Below are 17381 nucleotides of genomic sequence, written 5' to 3' on the forward strand. Positions count from 1 at the left end.
GTATTATGATTTTCATGGAGAGAAATACTTATATCAAAAGTATAAGATGATCAGAGTATTTTTTCTGAATGTGAATGGCGGTATGCTTATTTTATATACATTTTTGTATTTATTAATGTGCTTAAAGTAGACATTACGTAGGCATGGCATAGGTACCATAATCTGAGAGCAAAGTAACTGTTTCATTTGGAATGGACACAACATACAGTGTTAAGATATAATTTGGATCACAACCTTCAAATTAAACCTTCAAATAAAACTAATCTTAAACTCAGAACCTACCAAAATCATTTATACTCGCTTTCTTTTTTCAGCTTCATAGGGTAAAGCAAAACCGTTTTTCACATTTAAAGGAAGCGTGTATCTTGATTTTCAATACTAATAATGTTTTTAAAACCTGTGCCCTGTTTGAAAATAGTGTTGGTGATATATTATAGTATAATATGTATTAGTTCTCTATTGGAAAATGTCAGTAGTTACATACGTACATATTGATGTATTACAATGCAGTTATTTCATTACAGAATGTTGTTGGAATGGCTATTATTATATTGTACACGTACATTGCCTTAATAGCAGATGTATATTACCTTTAACTTCAAAATATTATGTTTTAAAAGTATTTCCGATTTTTCGGCCCGAAACAAATACATATATGTATTTGTTTTTAAAATTAGGTAACAGTAACTTGCTTTCTGCTCCTCGCTTTGTTCGCCTATAATTATAATTAATTGCAATAACTATCTATTAGTGTAAACTATACAGAACTCCAGTAGTTTTTGCCTTTATCCCATTCATATAGACAGATGGACGTGTAAGACAAATTGATTTATAATATATCTAAAAGATTATAAGGACTAATACAATTTTATTATTATAAGCGGTTTTCGGTCATGCAAAGCTTCCACCTAAGTTCACATCCTTCATTACTGAGTTACTACACTTATCGGGCAATAAACTAATAGTTTTAGTAGTTCAGATTTATATTTCTTGTATGTACATTAGTAAATATTATAATTATGTAGATCATGTAAGTTAATCTTAAAGTTAGAATATACCTAGGTTAAATCCTCCAGCAGTAGGTACTTCGTTAATAACACAAAATATTTTCACCACATTAAACACTATAACTAATGTCTACATCCTTCAAGAATTGGAGGTGTGTTATGCTGTACTTACAAATAATACAAGTCATACAAAACCTGTACGTTTCATTTGGCAGAAACTAATATCAGACTCGAATAAATACTTTTAGGGACAGTGAAATTCTGCCGTCGCAAACCACCGAAACGTAAGTACTACCGTACGTGAATTTGTAGTTGATTAGGATAAAAGGAAACTGTACTATATCAGGTTTATTCCTACAACTGTATAATAATACGTATGACCAAGAATAAAAAGATGGTAACAAGTTACCAAGTAAGTTTGGTATTTGTTTCATACACAAACTCATAATATTTACGAGTATTAGCCACCGTTTTTGGTCTTTATCGGAATATCTACTTTAATAAAGATTATAAATTGGCATTTAGAAGTTTGGTAACTATCTAGTGCTGGTATGCAGTAGTGCATAATATCATTATCAAGAAGTTAAAAAAATCAACCAGCATTTGCCAGATTCAATTGCCACAACAAATTGTAAATTATAACAAATGCATTCATTTAATTAGCGTCTTTCTACCATGGAAAATTAAAAACAAATGAAGAAATTTAAAATCAACCTTAGATATCATTGCTTTACATTTATAAACTTAAGTAATTATTTACTCACCCACTTTTTCTATTTCAGGACGTAGTAAATTCTCCACAGCCGTCTTGAAATCCAAAAGTCTCCTTATATTATAACATTAACATCGTTGTCAAAACACTTGAGAAAGTATTTAAAAGTTTATTTTCACTTTTAGTTAACTTGTTCGTTTGTTGTAAAACACAATTGTTCAACTTGGCAAAAATATCAACAATAATTGAATATTATTGCAGTATATTTTTCAAATTACAAAATTGGCGCACTGGGCGGGCGGGCGCAAATTCGACTTCGGATGTCGGACGGTCGACGCAAGCGGTGTTTAACGGAGCGCGATGCGAGTGACGCGCACCGTGGCCTAGCAGCGGACTGACTCAAATACTCCACGAACGAATCTCTCACGCTTCGAGCACATCGACGTAAAGCTCGATGCTTGCCGCCGCTGTGTAGGCGTCTTCACACTTTAGAATTCACCTTAATATGTGTTTAATTACCCAACCTCTAACATCGTAAACATACTCTCGAGGAAATGGTCTCTTTTAGTCCCGGATTTCCGTAGTTCCACAATTACCTGGCATCTCTCATTGCGCAATAGCTACTGCATATTTATGTCATAATTGTTGAAAAATGGGCATTTTTCTAAATCAAGGAAAACGTAATCTTAGTAATATGAAATGGCAATGAGTGGGGCTAAACGCGGTCTCATTGGCGGAGCTGTGCCGCCCAACGCCAATAGCACGGGAAGGAGGAGCCGCTTAGCAATCACTTGGAAGTTTGGCGAGACGCGTCTCTAACCTCCTTAATTTTCTTCTTTTTAGAAATTTAGCGGTAGAATATTTTAAAAAAATAGGCTTCTATTTATCACGTAGCCACCGCCTCCGGCCTTTTGTTGGCTGTTCGAAAGGAGTACTTGATTTGTTGGTTTACTCTTCCCAGTTAATAATAGATACACTCGGATATTCAAACAAAACATATAGATATATAGTTTGATAGCAAATTTTATCGTGACCATAATATTTTACTAGATATAGTTGTTGTTTGAGTAAGCGCAATTTTAAACAAGGTGTCTTAAATTTAATTTCAGATTTAAGGCAAAGTAAAAACGACGAATAACTAAATAAACTAAAAATCTAGACACACGGCAGTGTGTCCGCCCTAGTTCGAGCAAAAAAACCGACACATAACGTTTTACTCGAGTACATTAATGCAGAAAAGTTCTACTAGTTTCCAGTCACAGAGGGGAATCCCTCTGGAAATAGAGAATTCTCTTTCCTACTTATTATGCAATTTCTATGAATGTGTACCTGGTAGTCTTCCAACAATATTGTCAAGGCGCCGAAACATACCTAGTTGTTTTTCAAAGTATGGGTCGCGAGCCATTGGCGGGTAGCAAGCAATTTTTTATGGGTCCTGTCCGTTAAATGGCCTATCCCATTGGTTTTCGCATTGCCAACCCACATTGAGCAAGCATGGTGATTAATGTTCAAACCTTCTCCGTATGAGAAGAAGCTTTTGGTCAGCAGTGGCCACTTGTAGGCTGTTCAAGTGAAGTGAAATTTCCAATAGTGGCTACCGAGTTTAATAACCACCGCTGTAGACGATGCTAGTCTACAATAGGTGTGAAGTTATAATAAGTAGCTATGTGTGTGTAGGTACAGACTGTGGCTCACTATCGTCCAATGATTAACAATTAGTATTATTAATGGTATAACAGTGAGTGCAGTCAAATCAAATTGGACAAGAAGAAAATGGATCAAAATTGCCCCACGTTCTATAACAAAATGAAATATTAAAAAAAAACGTTTTTTACACCTTTATTAGAAAAAATACTAACAAAATAGTTCAGGCGATGTTATAAAAAATTCATTCGTATGAGTATTTATGGACGGATTTTAACAATTATTTTTTGTTTGAAACCCCTCCTGTTGTAGTCCCACTGCCATAAAAAAATAAGGAAAAATTAAAATAAAATCTCAAAAATTTATATTTAGATAATTTTTAAGCAGCTCTGAATCAGAAAAATGTCATTGTCACTCGGTGTTCCCAGACAGTCACCCATCCAAATACCTACTAACCGCCCCCGGTGTAACTTAACTTTGATGATCGGACAAGAACTGGTGTTTTCAACATAGTATGGATGTTGACTCGTTACGCACCTTAAGGTCCATACAGCCTTTACAATCACAATCGTAAGTTGTGTAAGTACGCGACTGGAGTGGTGAGGCGCAAAATTAACAGCTTAACGACCTTATCATTATACTACACGAATTTCCAATTTCTGTCTACTAGGTCTTTCTCAGCATGGGGGTTCCATTCTGAGAAAGAAAAACAAATAAAATATCTTGACTTGGCTCACGAGGTTGTCGACATGTGGAATGTAGATACGGCTATCGTTGTGCCGATAGTCGTGTCGGCCAACGGATTAATATCCAACAGTCTCGACAACCACCTTAGGACGCTGGCGTTGGGCGGGTGGATCAAGGGCCTGATGCAAAAAACAGTACTCCTCGAATCGGTACGTATTGTGAGGAGGTTTCTGTCTCTGGAGCTCTAACCACCGGTAGCTTGGACCATGCTCCCGCTACTGGTCGGCTCTTATTTTTATATTTTTAAATATTATTTTGTTTTGTATTTTATAAGTAGTATTTAAAATTTAGTAGATTTTGAATAAATATACAAATATTTTTTATTCAAAAATTCAATAATCATTATACTTATTTGTTACAAAGTTATTTGCCTGTACTAAGATAAATCCTGTATCAAAGGCGATAGGGGTACTTAAAACAACAAGTATGGTAAGACAAATTATTGTATACACAAGATAATAATAAACGTGGTATACTTCTGGACACGGCGCGTATTGTCCGGAAATTCCTCTCTCTTGAGCCCTGGCCACCGGTAGCTTGGATTTATCCCGTTACTGGTGGGCTACTGCTTTTTATATTTTTATGTGATTTTTTTTTTCTTTTTAATTTAATATTTAAAAATGTAATTAACAAGTATGAGAAATAAATAAATGAACATAAAACGTGGTATAATATAAAAGTATTTGATTATTATATAGATAAATAGCATAGCGCCTTATATTCTCTGAAAGATTAGGCATATTTATTAAAATTGTCCTACACTAGGATTTTTCCTGTGTCGTGGGTACGTTTACAAACATACAAGTTCACATACAAATTACACTCAGATCCGAAACATTAACTTGTGGATCACACAAAGAGTTGCTCCGTGCGGGAATCGAACCCGCTACACGTTGCGCACCTGCCGGTTGCCCTGCCACCGTACCACCCGTGCTGTCATTATACAATATACCTAATATATAAAATTACAATATTAACATATTATATTTTAAACAAAGTATGTTACTCTGGGAGCCTCTCGCCTGGGCAGCACGAAAGGGACTGTCAGACTCTTACTGACTAAAACCCACCCTGGTGTCCCATCTCATACCTGGGTAGGTACGAGGATGCGGGAAACGAAATTCTTCCGCAGCCACCGAACTCGTGGCAGACTGCCTTGCCAGGCCCCACCTCAAGATGAGGCCAAGGCCAAAAACAGGCCAAGTTAAATCTTACCTACTTTAAGATCTCACATTTTACAGCAATTGCTATAACAATTGCTGTATCCAATAAAACATAGAGATACTTGTTCATAATTTGGATTTTGTACGGAACTTGGCACTGTCATTGTCATGTCATTTAGATCTCCATTCTTTTTGCGGCGAAGCGCACAACCAAGCATAGGTTTTGTATTGAACTTGGCCATCGTTTTTTACATATACAGGGTGTCCCTGAAGTCGACGTCCAACAGGCACCAGGTGGTCGGTAAGGTTCCAAATGTTATCAGAAAAATATAAAAAAAATTCTAAGTCCTACAGTTTTTAAATGACAGTGACTTATGTGTTATCCACGAAAAAGTACACCCTGTGCCAGTCTTTTGACTCTTGTTGCTACAAATCTTTATTTTTTCGGCTGCAGTCTTCCTTACATTATCCTGAATAGTGCTCCAGTAATATGGAATCATAAATTCTTAGCCAACTGCTTTAGATTGGAAAACATTGTTAGTTTTAGAGGAACCAAATACTCTGAATAAAATTTTCACCTTACTTTAAGTGACTGTACTGAATAAATTATGTATGGCGCTAGTAGTGGCAAATTTCACTAAAGTTGGCGCATTTAATAAGGATTATAAAATGGTATAGCACTTTGCACATTATTTCCTAAATTCGACACAAATAAAGATTTTTCAACGAAACTCCGTTTCGATGAATTTATTTGAACTTACTAATATTTCTTCTAGTGTACTCAAATCATACGTTATAACCTCGTATGCACTTTGCACGCGATTTGTTATCATCATGTTGAAAATCAGCGAGGATCTCTTGTCAAACAACATTGTCTGTCTACTCCTGATTTCGCTTGCAGCTTTCGTCGGCAATATTACTAGACTTACTAGAGGAACTGATGTTGTGTATCATGTTGTGTTGTGTTCATCATAAATAATATTGAATGATTGCAATATGATGTTCATAGTGCATCAAACACATTATCAAATGTGTAGTAAAATCAAAAGGAACGGACGCGGCAGATTCATGTACACAGCATATCGACGCGGTAGTGGTATGGTGTACATGAGCCCTTCTACGCACAATTACTCGTCATACCCCATAAAAAAAAAAAAAATGGGTGAGGATTTACCCATTTTTTTTTTCGATTAAGTTACGTGTTCATGCCTTGTGATCAAATGCGGGATGAAGCGTCAAATATTCTTTAATTTGTCGAGAAAGAGTTATTTGCACCGTTACAAGGAATTGCAGGTAAAGCAAAAAATAATTAAAAAAATAAATAAATAATAAAAACGGAACCCTTATACTCGTAGATTCGTCATGTCTGTCTGTCTGTCCGTCCGTCCGTCCGTATGTCACAGCCATTTATTTCCGAAACTGTTAGGCCTACATAGTTGAAACTTTGTAGGTTGATGTATTCCGGTAACCGCTACTTGAATTTTGAATAAAAATTAATAAATTTAAAAATTAAAGGGGCGCACTCCATACGTGGAACTGATTCATTTTTTTTTCATCCAACCTATCTGTGATGGGTGTCTATAGATAGGGCTTTAAAAAAGATATTGAGGTTTCTAAAACCATTTTTCGTTAAAATCTATTGTTTGGAAGATAGACGCTTCCAAACAGGAAAAATGAGCGTCCCCCCTTCCCTCTAACTTTTAAAATAAGAGAGTTAGAAATCTAAAAAAAAAAAAATGCTGTAGATTTCAATAGAAACTTTCAATGAATTTTTTTTTTTATTATTAAATGGGTCGACGTTTGGCCGCTATCTCGCCTGATGGTAAGTGATGATGCGGCCTACGGTGGAGCACGTCTGCTCATAAGCAACCTATTCACTCGGGCTTTGAAGACACCCAGGTTATACCCATCAGGAAACACAGACTCCGGCAAGGAGTTCCACTCCCTAGCAGTTCGCACAAGGAAGCTTGAAGCGAAGCGCTTCGTGCGTGTGGGTGGGATATCCACCATGAATCGGTGACGCCTCGCCGATTGTCTTGTGGTTCGATGATGGAAAGGACTAGGAGGAATCAAGTTGTGCAATTCCCCCGCACACTCTCCGAAATGTACCCGGTAAAAAACGGAAAGGCTTGCGACCTTGCGCCTGTGTTCAAGACTTTGAAGCCGGGCCTCCACAAGCGCATCATCATTGATGAGCTTCTTGGCACGCCTTTCAATGTGTTCGAGCGCATCCAGCTGGTATTTAGCCGAGCCGTCCCAAAGGTGAGAACAGTACTCCATACATGACCGAACCTGCGCTTGGTACAGGCTCAGCAGTTGTTCCGGTGTGAAGTACCGTCTCACCTTCGAGAGGATACCCAACTTCCTACCAGCCAGATGCGCCATCGACTCTATATAAGAGCCGAAGTTTAGCGTTGGCGATAGAGTTACGCCAAGAAGCTCTAGATGATCCGATATTGGAACGGATACATTTCGGAAAGTAGGAGCCAGCGGAAATTGACTCCGTTTGGCAGAGAATAGACACGCCTGGGTTTTGGTAACTGAGTTTGAACGAGATGTCATTATTAGTTTTTAAGAAATAATACATTTTCAAAAAACGCAAATATAACTTTGTCGTTCATACAAATACTATTAAAAACCAAGTTATTTTGTAACTTCATGTTCTTGCTGCTACGGAACCCTTCATGAGCGACTCGCACTTGGCCTTACCTTGTTTACTATCCTATTATAGACCTTCAATCAAACTAAGGCAAGAATCTCGGTACATAGATAGTTGGCTGAAAATATTTTATTTGGCAACCTAAATCTTGTCACAAATCCTAAACTCCATCTAACTATAAATTGAAACAGTCGTTATTGTAACTTTCTTATGAACCGACTCTACAGCACCTTCTATTTAGCAATGATTTAATTTACTTATGAAAAGGTCAGTTTTTAACTCTACATACTCAGCCCTAAACCTCTACAAGCTCTTTTTACATTTAAATTACGAAGAAGTGTAGCTCGTGTCGCAGCTCGTAGTTCGTAGCGCGTAGCTAACTACGCGACTTTTAATACTGCGTATTATGTAACGTACAGCAGCGTTTTCCGTTAATTAATCTCGTAAACTCACATAGTGCCACGCTATTTCGTCAGTTGAGTCCATCGGTTTGCAAACCTGTAAGATTAAAAACGGGAAAACGCAGCTACGCGCTAGCTACGAGCTACGGCTACAGTATTCAGCCGCAACTTAAGTGTTGGGGTTTACAGATTTTTTTAAGGAGAGAATATATATATATATCCAGTGGCTTCTCTCGCCTAGGAGTGAAGAATATATGTAGTTTCACAGTTTTAAAATTAATTTGAACTTACTTTTTCTCATCTGTAGGTAATGAAAAAAATGACAATCCCTTGTCCTTTTGTCTTGACACACATCCATCAAACGAGCAATACTTTAAGCCAGCCATTCTCTCTTATTTTAAACTAATTTTGTATTAAATGATAATATTAAAAGTTCCACCAAAAATACGTCCGAGCTCTACGCGTGAGCACTGAGCAGCGACACCCCGTCCGTCGACGTGGAGCCGGCGCCACACGAATTTATAGGCATATATCGCTGTAGCCGTAGGTACGGCTGAGTGGCGGGGGCCTTATTGGACCATTGATTCTCTTAGAGATCGGATCTGTGTTCCGCTAGTCCGCGCATCGGACACATACCTTTCAACAACTGTGCTGTCATCTGCATTGCGTACCCAAAGATACCGGGCTTCAGCAGGTCGTCGATGTGCAGCAAAAAGAGCGTTGCCCTGAGGGACTCCGGCGTTGATGCCAAATTGGTCAGACGAGAAGCCATCGTCATCGATGGCTACTCGAATTGACCGATCCCTCAGGAAGTCTGCAATCCATCTGCACAGATCAGGGGGAAGTCCATATGCAGGAAGCTTGCCGATAAGGCTGTCGTGCCATACCCTGTCAAAGGCCTTAGATATATCGAGCGAGACCGCTAATGCCTCGCCGTGCTTCTCGATGGCCTCGCTCCAAATGTGAGTGGCATACGCAAGAAGGTCCCTAGTAGATCGGTTGCGGCGAAACCCGTACTGCCGATCGCTGGAAGAGGTCGTTACCTTCAAGGTATGCCAGGAGCTTGTTGTTAAGCACACGTTCCATACTCTTGCAGAGTATGGACGTGACCGAGATAGGTCGGTAATTATTAGGGTCGGCACGACTACCTTTTTTGGGCACAGGCTGCACGTTGGCCAGCTTCCATGCAACCGGCACTTGACCCGTCTCCAAGGAAAAGCGAAACAGACGTGTCAGGATTGGAGACAACACAGGCGCACAGGTTTTTAAAACCACGCCTGGAATTCCGTCGGGTCCATTGGCCTTGTTCACGTCGAGATTACGCAACGTCTTATATACCTCCTTCTATCGGATGCGAATATTCGACATTTTCGTTTCGCAAACGCTATGGAGAGAAAGAGGCATAGCGCCACCAGTATCGAGACGTGAAGACACCGCAAATAGAGAAGCAAACAAGTTCGCTTTCTCTACTGCGGTGTGAGCCAGCGTCCCGTCAGACCCCAGGAGAGCTGGAAGTGAGGGGCGGTAGAAGTTCGATTCAACCGCCTTGGTCAGGGACCAAAACGCTTTACTGCCCGCTGCACAAAATACTGGACAAAATAATTTATTGATGTTTTTTGTCTTATACGGCTTTCATTTGACGTTTTATTACATAATTCGTGCTAAACATCCAAATAAAAGGGGATAGGTAGGTAACTAGGGGTAGGGGGTAGGGGTACGATTTTGAAGAATACAAAGATTACCAAATAAAGTGTGTAATTAAGACACGTAAATATAAATTCAATAATATAAAAGGGGTAACAACATATATTATGGTTCAATTACTAATATCATAGCTACTAATTGCACAATGGGGCCTCATTAGAAACCTAAGTTGTATCAAATTGCCTTAATGTACTTACATTCTTAAAATTTTAATTAGTAAATAATAATTAAAGTACATTTCACAGTCCTTTTCCTTATTCTACAGCACTATATTGTTATGAAGAAGAATCTTCAATATTATAGACAGAACTAACATTCAGACTAGAACTACTCATATTTACTTATATTTGTACATGATATGTCTATGTATAATATTTAATTATAGCCCATTATAATTATAATTAATTCTAAAACTTAAACATTAGAAAAACATTTAAGACTAAAAAATAGCTGAAGCTAGTTCAGGATTCCCAAGAACAAGAAGTCCCAAGAACTTCCGACTTAAACCTATCTTGGATTGGAGCTGAACGCTGTTTCACATTTGCTTTGTCATTTTCATCTCAAAGGTTTCATTTTTTAACTTCAAGCTTATGTGAAGTAATCAATCAGGTCATCAAAGGTTTTAGTAGGACGACCCGGAGTGGATGTTGAGGGTTTGGGGTGGTGGACAGTTACTTTACACTTGAAATCTTCTGCCAAATAAGTAGAATGGTTGAACAAGAAGCGTTCATGATTGCCTCCAGAACTTTTCCATTTTTCAGCAAATTTTGAAGAGTTTCTTTTTTTTATGAGACATGCCGGTAATCGAGCAGACGTATTACCTGATGGTAAGCAATCGCCGCCGCCCATAGACACTTGAAACACCAGAGGCTTTACAAGTGCGTTACCGGCTTTTTAGGAGTTAGGAATTTAAGGGTTGTTGTTCGGGAATGGGGATGGGGAAAATTGGGAAGGGGGGAATTGGGCCTCCGGAATTTCTGCTGATATGATCCTTAACTCCTTCATAGAATCATCGCTGATACTCTATGGGCCGTTACTGTTCCTTGTATATTGATATAATGCACTGGTACGATATTATTTTGGGTGTTTAAACCATTCTTCCAAAAACTCAATGTTTTTTTTTTTAATCTTTAATAAATATGTTGGAGGGTTTAATCACACAATGATTATGTCACCCTCATATTAACTTTAACAAAATATAAATATAAACATAAAATAACTTAATTTCTATTAATTAAAATATTTTTAACAAGAAAATATACTTTTTTAGCTTTTTCTGATAAAGGTACAGACAAAACACTGTTAAATTTGCCAACATTATAATTAAATTTAGGAAATATTTGTTTTCTTTCGACTTCGGCCCGAACACATTCCGACAGAATATGGTGCACATCTTCTACTATATTGCATCCCGTACAGTCAGGTGACTCGACTTTACCCATTAGATATGCAAAACCATTGGTCGGAATATGTCCTGAGCGAAGTCTTAAAGCTGTGATTATTTCAGATCTGCTCATATTGGCTTGACCTATCCACGGAAAGCGGTGGATGTTTGGTTGGATCGACCAGATCCCTTTACTTAACGATCTTTGGTCGAAGTATTCGGTCCACAATTTTACACATTGGTTTTTAACAATATATAACAGGTCGGAGAAATATGGTAAACAATCAATGTTTAAAACTTAATGTTTCAAATTGTTACTTCGATGTCTATAAAATCCAATAAAAAACATAGTTGTAATTTTCTGTGAATTTTATGACTACTAATAGATATAGCTATGATATATAAAAAAAATCAACCTGGGGGAAAGAGAGGAGAGATAGTTTCTGGTCCATTAAACTTTAAAAACGATGAAAAAATATTATCAAAATTTTGCAACATTGGACGTTTTGTAAATAGCGGAGAAAAACTATAGGTACCTTAAATATCAAAATAAAAAGTACGTACCTTCAGCTACAAAATCCATCACAGTTTTTTTTTCACAAGTATAAAATTCACTAGCATATGATGATTCTCATTAGAAGCGAAATTGCAACTAGTTAACACTTTACTTACACCTTATATGTATAACAGCCCTTATTAGCTCATTAGTAATTAAAACGTGTGCAAAACAATTCTTTGATCTGGGAGAGTGGGGATATTGGCGACGTATTTCAATAGTTGGTTCTTGGAAATTTGGAAGTGACTTTTGTCTAGCTAGCATGTTCAGGATAAATCACTGTGCGCTGGGTAGGAAGCCAGTTTGTTCCCTATTCGGCCAATGTGGTTGAACCGAGCCATCCGCAATGCCTTTTTGCATGACTTGGCAGCCCGATTGAAGGCTCTCTTCTTCTGAGGAGTGTCGTCAGCCTTACAGCGCCTGGCATCCGCCCATGCCAAGTATGCCGCATGCTTTCCACAGTCGGGATCAAACCATGGACGAATGCCACCGAAAGATGCTATGTCCGAGAATGGGATGTAGTATTCCATACCCTGACGCAACACTCCCGCTACGGCATCCGCACAAACTGACGGGTCACTGGATGAGAAGCAAACAGGCCGCCAAGGATAGAATGCAAAGAAAGATCGCATCCCATCCCAATCTGCTGACTTGTACCGCCACATCCGCCGAGATCCTCTGGGACTAGGATCCGGCGGGGAGTGTATGGATACAGATTTCACCAGACAGTGGTTAGAGCTACCCAGAGGTGATGAAACTGACACTGAGTAGCTGTCTGGATCAGTTGTCAGCAGAAGGTCTAAGCAGTTGGCAGTTTGCGTATCGATATCAGGCACCCTTGTAGCCTCATGGACCAGCTGGGTCAGGCCAAGCGTCAGCGCAAGCTTACGCATCTCCCTCCCAGCATGGTCAGTGCACTGGTATGGGAACAGCCACTCCTGGTGATGGGAGTTAAAGTCCCCCAGTAACACCAACTGGGCCAAAGGGTACCTCTGCCGGGCTGCATCCGCCGCCTCCACTAGGTATTGCGCTAATCTGGTCGTCTAATCTCCGCTGTGCGACCGATAGACACAGTCATAGAGAATTTTCTCCATGCCTGTGTCCACGAGTATCAACAATGTAGAGTAACAACTCTACATTGTTGATACTCGTGGATGGGGTCTTCAAAGTTTCGGAGACGCCGGTAATAGACGCCGTCTTGGACGTACAGGCATACGCCTGCACGGGCAACAAAATTGTGCTCCAGAGTAAAACCTGGGTAGTTTAGATAAGAACCGTCGGACGGACATCTGATCTGGGTCTCCGAGAGAAACAAGAGCGTAGGGTTCTCGGTCTCTAGATGGTGATGGACCGCATTGAGATTTGAGTGCAAGCCTCGAATGTTAGAGAGGTGCACTTTGAAGGAGAGGGAGTGCAGCCGCTGTTGAACCCTTTTCTTTGTTCTCGTTTTCATAAATTAGTGGATAAGTTGCTGAGAGGATGGTATTGAAATGTTCCACCACACAGTCGACCCCCAGACGCGAACCGCAGTTAGCTACACCATTAGGAGGTCAGCCTGGAGACTTCGGGGACGCCCGAGCCTCCCCATGAATATACATCGGGCCCTCTCGTCCGGTCGCCAACCGGCACGATGGCGTAACCATGGGATTTTTCGCTAGATGGCGGGGCAGCCTTTCACGTGTGGCTGGCACGCTAATTGGGCCCCCAACTATCTGCGGTCGGCCAGCGGTGGGTTCGATTCCCGCACCGTGCCTCGGATCCCGCTGCTATTAGATAGATAGATATATACAATGTGATATGTGAAACCCCAATTGAAAATATTGAAAATAGCGATTTTTTCGGTAAAAATAATTCAGAAATGATATTTTTTCTCACCAAAAATTATCAAACATATTAAAAGAGTAATGATTATGAACTATTCTAGCCAAGGTTATTAGCTACCGTTTGTCGTTTTTTTTTTGTTTCTACGCCGCATACATCCTTTGATATCACATAAAGTAAAAAAAATAAATTAAAATAGCCATAATTTTTAGGGGGAGGGGGTTCAACCCCCCATATTGTTTTTTTTGTCGATACAATTAGATGTAGTACTCAGCCTTAACGGGTTAGAAGTTTCACCCCTATCACATTGTATATACCTATGTATGTTTTTTTCGATACGGTATGGAATTTCTGGATTCGGTCTCCACGCTCAAGGCCCGCGATAGAAGCTATCATCATCATCAGCCGAGAGACGTCCACTGCTGAACAAAGGCCTCCCCCTTGGTCCTCCACGTAGAACGACAAGCCGCCACCTGCATCCACTGGCTCCCCGCCACTCTGACGATGTCGTCGGTCCACCTAGTGGGAGGTTTGCCCACGCTGCGTCTTCCGGTCCGCGGTCGCCACTCAGTCACCTTCCTGGCCCAGCGGCCATCAGTCCTCCGAGCGACGTGGCCTGCCCATTGCCACTTCAACCTGCATATTTTGAGAGCTATGTCTGTAACTCTTGTTCTTTGGCGAATTTCCATATTTCGGATTTTGTCGCGCAAAGATACTCCGAGCAAAGCTCTCTCCATCGCACGCTGGGCGACTCTGAGCTTTTCTAAAAGGCCAGCAGTTAGGGACCATGTCTCGCTACCGTAAGTCATCACCGGCAACACACACTGGTGGTACATTCAGACACTGCGGGATTTTTGACGAGAAGACTTCATGTAAACGTACCCAAACGCTGCCCATCCGAGTTGGATTCTTCGGGCGACCTCTTTCTCGAAGTTGGACCTACCTAGCTGGATGATCTGACCCAGGTATGTGTAGTGGTCTACAACTTCGAGTATATCGTTCCCAACGATAACCGGTATAGGTGCAACATGGACATTTGACATGATTTTCGTCTTGTCCATGTTCATTTTAAGGCCCACCTGTTGGGAAACGGTATTGAGGTCGCTGAGCATGGTGTTCAGGTCTTCCAGCGACTCTGCCATTACGACTATGTCATCGGCGAAACGGAGATGAGTGATGTATTCGCCATTAATGTTGATGCCGCGTCCGTTCCAGTCCAAGAGCTTAAAAACGTCCTCCAGTGCGTTCGTGAACAGTTTTGGAGATATAACGTCTCCCTGTCTCACGCCCTTCCGCAACTGGATTGGCCTCGTAGTCTCTTCCTGGAGTCGGATGCTCATGGTGGCGTTGTTATACAAACACTTCAAAACCTCGATGTATCTATAGTCGATGTGGCACCGCTGGAGAGACTGCAGCACCGCCCAGGTTTCGATTGAATCGAAGGCTTTCTCATAGTCCACAAACGCCAAGCATAGTGGTAAGTTATACTCCTCGGTCTTCTGTATAACCTGCCGCAGCGTATGAATGTGGTCTATGGTACTGAAGCCTTTTCGGAATCCGGCTTGTTCGGGAAGTTGAAAGTTATCAAGCCTGCGTTCGAGACGGTTCGTGATGACCCTCGAAAACAGCTTATACACATGGCTCAGAAGTGAGATAGGTCTGTAGTTCTTTAGCAGACAGTTGTCGCCTTTTTTAAAGAACAGAACTACCACACTCCGTTGCCATGCTGCCGGCGTGGTTCCCTCGAGTATGACGGAATTAAATAGCTTCTGGAGGACTAAAAGTATCGGTTTTCCACCCGCTCGCAGAAGTTCCGACGTGATTCCGTCATCGCCCGGCGCCTTGTTGTTTTTAAGCTGTTTGAGAGCCATCCTAATCTCGTACAGGCTGATGTCTGGGATATCCTCAGTGTAGTGCCGCGTCAGTTTAGCTCTTGGGTCCCGAGCTGTACCGACGATGGGTTGCCGTGTTGAAGTGTATAACTGTCCGTAAAACCTCTCGAGCTCTCCGAGGATCTCGGACTTCGACGAGATGACGCAGCCATCCTCGGTCTTCAGCCTCGTCATTTGGCTTTGCCCAACAGACAAATTCTTTGCGAAGACTTTTGAGCCCTTGTTTTGGTCAATTAAGTCTCTGACTCTTGCGGCGTTATAGGCCCGCAGGTCACGTCGCATGTGTTTCGAGATTCGTCTATTGAGCTTGCCGTATTCAGACATATCGACTGAAGACTGCAGCCTCATCTCGCTACGATCCTTAAGAAGTTTTAAGGTTCCGTCGGAGAGCTTTTGGGGCCTGTTTCGGCGGGGGGTCTTGAAGAACTCTGACCCCACTGCTCGGACAGTTTCCACCAACCCATGATTTATCTCGTCCACGTTTCCACAATCGGCTAGACACTGGAAGCGATTTTGCAGTTGGAGTTGGAATTGCTCAGGGTTTTGGATCTGGGCACGTCCAGGGCGGAGCGTGGACTTCACCAGGCGTGACCGCTCTAGTTTTACATTGATGTTCAGTGTGCCTCTGACAATACGGTGATCGCTACCGGTTTTCACCTTCGCTATCACAGAGACATCACTGAATATACGTCTTTCGGTCGCCATGATGAAGTCGATCTCATTTTTGGTAAAACCATCAGGGCTCATCCATGTCCACTTCTTGGCCGGTCGCTTCCGGAAGAAGGAGTTCATCAGATAGAGTCTCTTCCTCTCCATAAAGTCGACCAGCCGCTGGCCCCGATGGTTTCGCTGCCCATATCCAAATGGCCCTATTCTCAACTCATCGCTATTCCGTGTGCCCACCTTTGCGTTGAAATCCCCCATCACAACGGTGAAGTGTGTTTCGGAGGAGTGTATGGCTTTTGAAATTTCCTCATACAGAGCCTCTACTTCGTCGTCACAATGTGTCGAGGTCGGCGCATATACCTGTATGACCTTCAGCGAATACCGGTTAGATATTCTGAGTATAAGGTACGCTACCCTGTTCGACACACTGTCAACCTCACACACGTTGTTGACGAGAGATTTGCGGACGAGAAATCCGACACCACCCTGGGATTTACGGTCTCCTTCCCGGAAGAAGAGCAAGTTGCCGGAATCTAGGATTATCGTATCCTGACCCTCTCTTCGGATTTCAGATAGTCCCAAGATGTCCCACCGCATTTTGCTCAATTCTTCCTCCAGCTCGACAATCTTCTCATCAGTCCGCAGTGTGCGGATGTTGTGCGTTGCCAGGGCCAAAGTTCGTCGGGGGTGGTAGCGCTTTCTCTGCCGGGGATTCTTAGCACCCCCTGCTCCTTTACCTGATCCGCTACCTAAATCAGGAATAGCGGAGCTGCCGGGGACTGGGGGCCGTGTAATTATGTTATCGCTCATAGTGAAAGGGGGGGGGGTTGCCATAATCCCCACGCTTGGCAGGCGGCTTGGGGATCGCAGTTAGGTCACCGATAAATTTTGAGAGTGCTGCTGCCCATTCCTCGGTGGCTGGTCGCAGTTTTAGGACGTACCCGGGTCCAGTAAGCTATGCAATAGCTTAAAAATCTATTGTATTGTTAGTGTATGTAGCATGAATTTCCGCATAATAAAACCTG

At 41.3% G+C, this 17381-nt stretch overlaps 1 protein-coding gene across 3 annotated transcripts in view; it reads right to left on the minus strand.

Moving 5' to 3' along the window:
• The window catches only part of LOC118261859 (forkhead box protein L2), a 59836-nt gene extending 57600 nt beyond the window's left edge, over positions 1 to 2236 (minus strand). Inside the window, exon 1 of one of the 3 annotated variants that reach the window (XM_035572864.2) lies at positions 1776 to 2236. In XM_035572864.2, coding sequence (XP_035428757.1) covers position 1776 — 1 coding nt within the window. In that variant the 5' untranslated portion in view covers positions 1777 to 2236. Of the gene's footprint in view, positions 1 to 1771 lie in introns of all 3 variants that reach the window. The other 2 variants (XM_035572873.2, XM_035572881.2) reach the window with 2 other exon arrangements.
• Positions 2237 to 17381: the final 15145 nt, after the last annotated feature.

Source organism: Spodoptera frugiperda, chromosome 25, assembly GCF_023101765.2.
Source record: "Spodoptera frugiperda isolate SF20-4 chromosome 25, AGI-APGP_CSIRO_Sfru_2.0, whole genome shotgun sequence".
NCBI lineage: Eukaryota > Metazoa > Arthropoda > Insecta > Lepidoptera > Noctuidae > Spodoptera > Spodoptera frugiperda.